Source organism: Cannabis sativa, chromosome 8, assembly GCF_029168945.1.
Source record: "Cannabis sativa cultivar Pink pepper isolate KNU-18-1 chromosome 8, ASM2916894v1, whole genome shotgun sequence".
Classification (NCBI taxonomy): domain Eukaryota; kingdom Viridiplantae; phylum Streptophyta; class Magnoliopsida; order Rosales; family Cannabaceae; genus Cannabis; species Cannabis sativa.
Genome location: NC_083608.1, coordinates 43,253,877 through 43,265,060, shown reverse-complemented (window position 1 = coordinate 43,265,060; position 11,184 = coordinate 43,253,877). Strand labels below are relative to the sequence as shown.

At 29.8% G+C, this 11,184-nt stretch overlaps 1 protein-coding gene and 1 long non-coding RNA gene across 2 annotated transcripts; one reads left to right on the top strand and one right to left on the bottom strand.

Moving 5' to 3' along the window:
• The first annotated feature begins 6,000 nt into the window (after positions 1–6,000).
• LOC115700867 (uncharacterized) lies at positions 6,001–6,964 on the top strand. The gene is made up of 2 exons (XM_030628530.2): positions 6,001–6,291; positions 6,392–6,964. Exons 1-2 carry the CDS (start codon positions 6,201–6,203, stop codon positions 6,703–6,705), a joined length of 405 nt encoding a protein of 134 aa, XP_030484390.2. The 5' UTR covers positions 6,001–6,200; the 3' UTR covers positions 6,706–6,964.
• A 3,468-nt stretch (positions 6,965–10,432) lies between these two features.
• On the bottom strand, positions 10,433–11,184 carry LOC115700763 (uncharacterized). Its single transcript, XR_004008444.2, has 2 exons — positions 10,938–11,184; positions 10,433–10,824 (listed from the first exon to the last, which is right to left on the bottom strand). It is a non-coding gene; the product is annotated as an uncharacterized LOC115700763 (long non-coding RNA).

The following is an 11,184-nucleotide window of genomic DNA, read 5'->3' as shown; positions in this document are numbered from 1 at the left end:
TTTTAGTAATTTAATATTTTTATTGAGTATATGTAAGTGTATATTAACTAATATACACTCAAAAATCATATACATTGGTTAAGAAAATATTTAGTATAAAGAACCAAATAAAAATAGGGAAATTTGATATATTATCCTTAAAAGTTAGAAGTGGTGTTTAATTAAACCAAAAATTTAAATATAGTAAATATATGCCAATTTTTTAATATTCTCCCAAAATTACCCCTATCCTTTCACTTTCCCCCCATTCTCTCTAACAGCCCCCTCTCTCTCTCCTCCTTCACTCTCAATTCGAACCCCCAACGCTTCCCCTCCGTTTGAACTAGCAAGCTCGAACCAGACGACCCCCCAATCAACCCAGCTCCTCCATTCGAACCACACGGCCCTGTCGACCCCTCGCTCCCACGACCCTCTCGACCCCAAGCTCCGACGAACGACCCGAGCGAACAACGAGACCCACGAGCGAACAACGAGACCCACTCGACGAACGCCCTCTCGACCCAATCGACCCGAGCGAACAACGAGACCCACTCGAATCCCACCAACCCCAATCGCAGCAATCCAAGTTATTTTTTTTTGGAATTTTTTTTTGAATTTCTTCTTTAAAATGCATACATTTGTGGTTGATTCTGGTATTGAATTGAAAGTTGCTATTTTGTATGTTATTTGGGATAAATTGTGCAATAAAACTGTGGGAAGAATATGGGTTTCGAGCAATAGTTGTTTTCTGGGTTTTTAGATTATTGTGCGATTTTGTGCGACGTAATACGAGTGTGCATTGGTTCTGGGTTTTTAGAGAATTATGCGATTTTGTGCGACGTAATGCGAGTCTGTATAGGGTATTGTGTGAGATAGGGTATTATGCGATTTTGTGCGACGTAGTGCGAGTCTGTATAGGGTATTATGCGATTTTAGAGCGACATTTTTGGCAATATAATGTGAGTTAGTGAAGTTTTTTTTGGAGTTGGGATTTTGATGCGATATTGAGCGATTTTGTGCGACATTTTATGCGATTTAAGTGTTGAAAGTTTTGTTAGACTTAGAAATGACATTTTGGCGATTTCTATGCGATTAGTGTGCGATTTTTACTAGGTAGTTATAAATTTTGTAGTTTTGGTTAGGCGATGTATGTGCGATTGTTATGCGATTATTATGCGATTTAGTCCAATTAATTAGATTTTTTATTGTATTTGCAGATGGCTCCAGAACTCATTCTCTCCTTGGATGAGCATTTTCCTGGGCGTATCACTTACAGAGGGAATGGGTACTTTGCTTCAATTAAAGCAAAGTTTGAAGCCTTCAACTTGACCGAGAGGGTGAAGGAAACTCCTTTTAGAGTTTTTTGGAATGCGAATGAACTGAAATTCTCTGGGGTGATTGTGCATCAACTGCTGTTGAGGAAATATTTGAAATTCTCCGGGGTGATTGTCCCATGAAAAATTATCTTGAAAAAATGAGGAGTAGATGAAAACATTGTCTGCTGACTATCTCCACCAGAAATATTTGAACCATACCACTATAATATAATATAAACATATACATATAATGGAGAAACAAAGTGTAGAGCCAAAAATTCAAGAGTAAATCCCAAGATTTCTCATACAAAAGTTACAAAGATCTTAAGAAAATGTTCAGTTTTAACAAGGAGAAGATTATGTATAACAAGAGAATTTTTGTGCTTGAATTGTGTTTGAATTTCTTTGGAAGAATATCTCAGCAAAATTATATATATCCAACCACCAGATCAGTTTCTGGGACAAAGGTCCCAACAACACTTTTAGGGATTACATTTCTGGGAGTAGGCTCCAAATTTACATTCTTCTTCACCTTAGTCACAAATAGTGGCAACAAGTTCTCCACACTTATTTTTGCCTTCATGCTCAAGAATACTCGTAGTTGACTATCTTTCACTAAAACCTCAGGCGGAAACTTAGTGCCTTTCATGTATATGTAAAGAACTTCTAACTTCAATTCATACACCAATGGGTCCACATCCAACTCCTCATGCAAAACTTCACGCACCTTTTTCAGTGTAGAGTCAATGTCAAACATCAATGTCTTACTTTTTGAGGAATCAAATACCCAGTTGAAACCCTCCACAGTCCAAACGCCATCATACAGTACAGGCACAAATACAATTGAATTTGTCCCAAAGACAAATACAAAGAAATAAACAGAAAAAATCAGCATACAATATCGCACATAAATCGCACAAGGTACTACGGAAGTCGCACAATGTCGCCTAATACAACAATAATATGCTGAAGTATCATGTCGCACAATAATCGCACTCAAAAGGGACAATATCGCATAAGGTCGCACAAGAAAACATACATGACAAAATCGCATAATGCTGCATAAATGTCGCACACAAATCGCCTAACATCAAAATCGCACACTAAATCGCATAACTATTGTACAATGTCACCAAAATTAATCATGTCACCCCTAACCTCAGATTGCTCATGAAATCGCACAAATAATCGCACAAAGTCGCATAAAATCGCAAAAAACGTAAAAATCCAGAAAAACACAGACTATTCGGAACAAACTCTACCTCCATTTGAAGGACACAAAAGCCACAAATTACAACTAGCAACGTTTAGATCCATACAATACAACAAAAAATAACACTATTTACTAAGAAAAACACTTACCCATTGCTTTGTTGAGTGTGGTGGACTTTGAGGGTGAAAATGTTGAAGGTGGCAGTCGGCCGGGACGTTGAGATGGTGGGAGGTGGCAGTCGGCGGCAGCGGCAGTGATAGAGAGAGCAAATGAGAAAGAGAGACAAAGTGAAAGAGAGAGAGTGCGAGAAGAGAGAGAGAGAGATCAAACGAGAGGGAAAGAGAGAGAAAGGGGAGGCTGAATTTTTTGGGTTTGAGGAGAGGGCATTTTGGGGTTACCATTAAAAGATTAGCATAGTTACAAAATTTTTAGGATGATGGTATAATTAAACACCATTAGTCATTTTTAAGCATAAAATGTCAAATTATTCCCATAAAAATATGTACCATACAATTATTCATTAATATGAATAGTTCCTCAATTTTAATATTTTGGTAGCGATAGTCCTTCATAGTTAATACAATTAGTGCAATTCTTTTTTTTTTTTCTTTTGAAAGAATCATTCAAATTAAAGACATTTTTAATTTGAGTATTGCTATTGGGTACTAGTGGTGGTGCCTAACACCCTTAAGACGTGTCGCCTTGCGATTGGCTAGCGATATTTCTTAAAAGCTATTATATTAAACTATATTGGACCCGATACTAAATTAGACCAATAGCAATATTCACAGGTAAGTGAGTGCTTAGCACCACTGGTACCTTTTAGCATTTCTCTTTTAATTTGCACCAAAACACATGTATATTCCTTAAAAAACACACACACATGAATGTTGGAGACTAATTTAAATGCAAAAATTAGGAATGGTAATAGTGCGGATTGGAGACAGTTTTTAAATTATCATAGATTTTTTCAGTGTGATATAATTATACTTGCCCCAATAACCATTAATGATAGTGCAAGTATATTAACCAGTAAATCAATAAAAAAAAGCCATTAATAGTACTTATTTTTTAAAATAATCATTTAATAATTTAATTTAATTTTGGTAAAATCTAATTAAATAATATTCTAAATATTTTTCAAACTCAAAATTCAACCACATACATTAAATAGACACATAAAAAAAAAAAACGACAACAACCACAAATTTAATAAAGTTTTAAGAAATAAATAAAAAATATGATATGATAACATATAAATAAAATAAATTAAATATATAATTAGTTTTAAAAAAATTAAATATATAATCAATACAAAAATATTTAATATATATCGGGAGAGGGTTGGTGTAGTTATTTTTAGGGGTGGGCAACATCCAATCCAATTCAATTAAACCGAACCGATCCAATCTAATTACGAAAAATTGGACATCCAATTATAATTGCATTGGATTGGATGCTAAAAGTTTGATTCTAATTAGATTGGATCGATTATTAGATGTCAATTGAAAATTGATCTAATCTAATTATATTTATATATGTTTTGATTAGGGATAATTTCACAAATGCACAAAAAAAAAATACGGTTTCACGTAATTTTAAATATTTTTTAGAATTTTTTGATTTTATTTACATAAAATACAGTCTTTTATGTTGAAATTTTGTTCATTTTTTATTAATTTTTTGTTATCTGTATGTTATTTTTTGTTGTTGTTTTGATGTTATTTTCATGTTACTTTTATGTTATTTTCTTGTTGATTTTATGTTGTTTTTGTGTTATTTTTTGGAAAACCGTAAAAATGTAAAAAAAAAAAACATTCTTTAAACATAAAAATGTAAATATTTTACAAAAAATGGTGTCTTGTGTAATTATTCCTTTATATATGTTAACAAATAATTTATTTAATAAAAAAGTATTAAAAAATATAATATATATTAATTATATTTTTGTTGGTTTGTAATACTTGATTGTTTGTGTATTTATTTTCATGATGTTTTATTCTGTTTTTATTACTTGGCAATGCTATTATTTTAATTATTTCAAATTTTTAGTTGCATTATACTTGTGACGATTGTATGTTTATGAAGTATTTAACTTAAATAAATGGTGATATTTAGTTTAAACGTATTTTTCTTTATGTTTTTAAGTTAATATTAAAATTTAGGTGCGTATATTTGATATTTAAGTAAAAAATCGATCTAATCTACTTAGTAATTAAATTGGATTGAATTTTGAAGTCTAATTAGATTGAATCAGATAATGATTTTTTGAATCTAATTACTAATTAGATTAGATCGGATGAAGAGAAAAAAATTAGATTAGATCAAATGCTACTCCTAATTATTTCCCACTCTACTTATTTTCCCAAACGGTTGAATAAACTTATTACACATATCTACTGTAGTGTCACTAGTGAGATAAAACCAAAAACAAAGTTGGTAGAAACCAAAATAAATAAATATACTGATATTTAATATATTTGTTGACTAATCAAGTCTCCTTAATAAAAAGAAGAAGAGAAACCAAGATAGACAACAATAATGTCAATAATTGAGAGAGTCTGTCCCCTACTTGCATGTTTTATTATTTAGTCCTTATCTTGATTGATGATTTTTTTTTTCTTCTTCCATGATTATGGTCCTTACAATCTAATTTATTATCTGTTTGTGTCTTCTAAAGTTCGAAAATATTATGACTTCTAACATTTTCCACAAACATTATCTTTTTCGTGTATGTTATATTGGTAGAGAAAAAAAAATAAAAATATAATAAAATTACTTTATATACTATTTTTTTAATTTTTTTTTAAAAAAATTTATGGTTTGAATTGATTCGGTTGTTTATCTAGTAATTTTTATGTGGATTACTATACAGATTTAATTTAGTTATAATTTAAGTTGCTCTGTTAGTTGCTATAGATGGTTCTGTATAAAATTATGTAAAAATATATATATATATAAAAAAAAATAAAGTGTAAAAATAAAAAAAAAAAATCTTAAAAATATATAAAGATTGGCAAACTCAAGGCTGGCGTGAGATTAGGTGGACCTTAGGAAAATAAAAATTATTGGATCATCTAGTTAAAATATATGTTAAAATATATGTGATATTTTTAAGAACTACTAAAAATATATATTTTTTAAAAAAAAAAAAATTGTTGGAGCCCTTGATCCTTTTTTTTTATTATTGTTGTCATGTGGTGGATTAAGTTTGTGGGAGAGAAGAAAGAAAAAAAAAAAATTAGGCGAGGGTGTCAACTGAAAAAACTCCTTTTTAGTAGATGAGGACCAAAGAAACATATTTTAATTAAATGATAAATAGAGGCATAAATTCAATGATTTTTTTAGTAAAGTATTTAACATTTGTTGAGTTTGTAATAAGTATAAACTCAATAATATTTTTAGTAGCACAATACTAATATTTATAAAATTGTAATTTTAGATACTATACCCCTATATTTAATCAAAATTAAAATACTATATATTTATATTATCACTTTATGAGTCATCACTTCACTAAAGAAAGCTATTTTTCTTTACAGGAAAGAGCTATCATTTTGAAAACGTAGAACATCTAAGCAACTATAAAAAGGAAGTATAGGCTGAAGATATTAACATATGCGAAAATACCATAGTGAAGTTAAGAGAGCAAGCAAAGTATTGTATCACCAAAAAAAAAAACAAAAATCAAGATGAAGTCCTTGTTTCTTATTCTGATTGGCATTTTCCTAACTACACTTGTTCTCTTCCCATCTTCAATCCTTGCTCGAAACTTGGCCGCAGGTACGCATTAATCTATATTTATATAAATAATCATTTGTTAAAATTTATATGACATCCATATATGGTTGAGGTTAATTTTCTTGTAATAATGATGATGCAGATGAAGTTCCTAATGGCCAGAATGATCAGCAGCCAATAAGCAAAGGAACCGATGGTGACACGCCATGTCACAAAACCAAACCTGGTTCTCCCTACTGTAATGGTCCTAAACCTAAATGCGACAAATACAGCAGGAGAAATTGCCATGATGATGGTACAACTGAAATTCCACAAGTCCAAATATCTGATCCTAAGCCTAAGGTGACCATTGGTGCTGGAAAACCTAATAAACCTGTCGGACCATGTGGGCTCAAACCCTGCCAACCTAAAAAAAAGCCATGCAATCCTAGATACAGCAAGGGATGCCAACCATGATGAAGTCCAAAATTAATTAGTAGCTATATATATATATATTCATGAATAAAAACATATATGTATATGTACATGCATATTTTATATATATGCATGTATATACATACATGGTGTTGTGTATTTTATAAGTTTTCAAAGGGCTTTTTATTTTGTGCTGCAGTGTATGTGTGTATCGATCTAGTGTGTAGTGTCTTCCTATGACATGCACTATACTACAACGTACTTAAAATATTGTCTGAAATAAAAGATTGTTGATCTAGCATTTCTTAGAAATTTTTACAACAACGTACGGAAGATATAACAAAGAAATTAAAAAACTCTATATTGCAATAAAGTACAAGGACTAATATAAGATACACTACTAAAAAATTAGAATTTCACAAATGTTTTTAACAGTCGGGTATAGTATCCTTGACGGTCTCTAAGACCGATGCATATTCGACTTTTACAAAACTTAGTAGAATTGGCGTTGGTGGAAAAATGTCAGTAAAAATTTTTCTCGATACTCAAAAACCGTCGACAATACTAGGTAATTGCTATGGTTTTTCACAGATGCCTATACTATACGGCTATATACTATAGGGAAATTTGATTTTCTATACTTACATATACCTAATATTTTATTTCTATAATACATATCACCATTGAAAATATATGACCACTTTATCTAAAACCCAAAAATACCCCTCTCAAATTTTCCATACTTTTTTTAGTGCAAAAACATAAAAAAAAAAAAAATTGATAGTCCGATAGGGTCCGATGGTGGTCCGATGGTCACCTGATGCTACTTTTTGTATGTACAAAAACATAAAAAAAAAATTGGTAGCAGATTTGGTCCGATGGTAGTCCGATGGGTGGTCCGATGGGTCCGATGGGTGGCCCGATAGGTGGCCCGATGGGTGGTCCGATGGTGGCCCGATGGGGTGGTCCGATGGGTGGCCCGATGGGTGGTCCGATGGTGTAAATGGGGTGATGCAAATAGGGGTATTTTAGGAATATCATAAAAGTTGTCATATCTTATAAATATTAGTTATTATTTGTTTAGAAAAAAAAATGTAACCAAATGTAAGCATAAAAAATCAAATTTCCCATACTATAACTGATCCAGTGCAAAACAAAAATTTTTGGGTTTAAAGTGACAGTTTTATTTAGATGTTGCATTGCAGAATAGAGAAAAAAAATGCAAAATTTCTATTATTTTTTCCCTGCATTATTGCTTGTACATTTTACATTTTTACAATTTTATATAGAGTAATTGGTGACAAAAACCTCTTTGTTTTTAATTGTAAAACTTCCATTAAATTTGGTTTTGTTTGCAAATTTAATATTCTGCTCATCTCTCCGTTATGTGCATATATATATGTGGCATTCTCAAGTTATTTATTTGCTTATGTGTCATGATTTTGGTTTAGGTGTAATTTTATTAGAAATAAAAATTAATTTGCCCAAACAAATAAATTAATTAAATCTAAATATAATTAAAATTTTATAATCACTTAAAAAAATTAAACTTGAAAAAGAATTAAATAAACCCTCCTTCATTTACTCAGTTGTTCTTCTTTTCATTGTCGATTTAGCAACCTAAAAATACTCTACTGGAATGCCAACGATGACAAACAGGGAAGACCACGCCTTCACTGGAATGTCGAAGGGTGCGGGGAGAAATGACGATTCTCATAATTACGGCAAGTTTGTATTTGTAGAAGTTGGTTTTTTAATGATGTTTGGGTTTTTTTCTGGTTTGTGCAAATAAGTATACTTTTATAGGGATTTAGTTTTGGGCAGTGGGTAGTGTGTAGGGGTCTGCTTTGGACTGAAGTATTCAGGTTTGGTTGGTTCATTTGTAAAGTATTGTTATTAGGCACCAATGATGTCTAACACTTTTTCAATATGTCAAGTTGCGATTAGTTAACGATATTTATTAAAATTTATTATATTAAACTATATAAACTCAATATTTAATTGGACCAATAACAATATTGATATATAAAAAGGTGTTACCTTTTAACATTTCTCTAAATTGTATTTGAATATTGAAGAACCTAAGTTAAATGTTTTTAAGTGGGGTACATATTCACATGCTTTGCTTTTCTTTTGTTGTTGTTTCTTTTATTTATTTATTATATAATTAGAAGAAGACTTGGAAAGTGATACCTAAAAAGCTAGCATAGACTTAGCAAGTCAACATGCCTTATAGACTATAGTCCATGTATTCTTAAAAGTTTTTTTTTTTTTTTTTTTTTTTAAGAAAATCATTTTTATAATAAATAAGAATAATTAGATTTTTCCGTCATTGCATATTAAGTTTGTAGAAATGGTTGATAACGGAATAACACTAAACATCTGATGAACAAATGTCCATTTGACTATATTATAAGGGACAAAGTTACAAGATCTACTAATATTAGTAAAAATACAACTAATAAACAAGTGAGAAGAACTATTACAAAGACTTAATTTCTTAAAAGTTAAAAGTATAAATTTCTTCTCCTATACTTGACGTAATTTATTATTATTATTATTAGGAAAATTACTTTATATAGTATTTTTTTTAATTTACGATTGGAGTTTTTTCGGTAATTTCTATGTTGGTTGATGTACGGATTTTAGTTGCGATTTAGATTATTCCGTTAGTTGTTATAAGAATCTCTATGTAGGATTCTGTAAAAATATAAAAGAAAAAAAAACTGCTTTAAAGTATAAAATAAAAAAAAAAATTCTTATTATTATTATTATTATTATATCTTTTACAGGTAGAAGTGATGGTATGTACAACTCATTAATTTGTATCCACACACAACAAGGTTTTCATAAAAAATTAAGAATGGAACTTTAAGACCATCTCCAATATGAGAGGTAAGAATTGTGTTATATTTGACACAAAAAATAATTTTGTGGTAAATTTATATCAAATTTTAGCTTTGTGCTCCAATGTATAATTACAAAATTTTAATGTAAAATTTAATATCTAATTAATATTTTATTAAAAAAATTAATAATTTTATAATTAATTTTATTATTATTTTAATATGTGAGAATAAAAAAATAATATAAATGTTTCATAATTTAATGTGATAGTTAAATATACTAATAAAATAATAGAAATGACATAAATATAGATGAAAAAATAGTGCATTTATTGTGGTATAAATTTTACATTATAGCAAATGTTGTGCTAAATTTAGCACAAAATTTGCTATGTGTCAATTTATATTACTTTTTAACACACTATTGAAGTATACTTTTTGTTAAATGAGCTATATTTTAACTTTTTAGCGCTTATTTACACCTCTATTTGAGATGTTAAAATCACCTATACCAAATTACCAATAGATATCCTAATAATGAGACAAAATCATCAATTTGGGTGTAATAACTTTCCCTGCAATTTTTTTTTCCAGAAAATTAAGTCTGTAATATTATAAAATTACTTTAAAGAAAATACACTATTTTATCACCCGACTTCATTTTTCAGCTATAAAAAGGATAAAAGTTGCATGTAACTAAAATTTTGCATACATCCAAAAACAAGATCAAGACAAAGTACTCTTCGATCTTTTATATACTAACCAATAACCATTTCTTTGAGTAAAAGTGAAACTAATTATGGATAATCAATATGTTTTTTTCTTTCTTCTTTAAGACATGTATATATATAATCCACATTTTTACTTTGAAAACTATATTTTATACACAATCTCCTTTAACAAATCAGAAAATATATATTATATATATCAAAAGAAAACTTACTATATAATTGATGATCTTAATTAACACATCAATAACGTACACTTACCAATAATCATGATCATATTATATAGACGATCGAGACCCGCCGAAACATATATATATTCCCCACAATTTCAAGCCCTTACATATATATATGTTCCTCTTATTATATATAGGTTTATAACTTAATAATTATTGAACATATAAATAAAAAAAGTCCAAGCATATAATTAAGTGTCTCGACTCGACCACGTTGGGATATTCATTAGTTCTTTATGCAATTTCGCTTGTAAGGGTTATTACAAGGCGGCGCTGGGTTGCATACGTAGCGGCCGCCGGGGCCGATCCTACAAGCTGGTTTGCTAGGATCTTTCGCTCCTCCACCTACTGAACCTGTACCATTATTAATTTAATATAAGGAAGGGATATAGATATTAATTAATTAAAATCGATGTATATATATAAGTATAACTAATAAGTAATTAAAGAAGTTATTATTTTCTGACCTTTCTCTACTAATTGTCGAGCATGGACCAATGGAGATGGGAAGAAGAGAACAGATGACAGCAAAACTGTAATTAGTATTATAAGAAAAGACTTCATCTTGTTATTTTGGTATATGTATGTATGTTATTAGCTCCTACACATCTTCCTCCTTTTTATAGACAAACTATAAATGTACTCAATTCACAAAAATTAAATTAAAATAAATCAACAAATTGCTACTATTGACTATTCAAAATGTCTTATCGC

What these genes read in the sequence shown, in the direction of transcription:
- LOC115700867 (XM_030628530.2), top strand. Translation starts at nt 6,201, where the DNA reads ATGAAGTCCTTGTTTCTTATTCTGATTGGCATTTTCCTAACTACACTT. An exon ending in TGCTCGAAACTTGGCCGCAG is followed by an intron (nt 6,292 to 6,391) that starts GTACGCATTAAT and finishes ATGATGATGCAG; the next exon opens with ATGAAGTTCCTAATGGCCAG.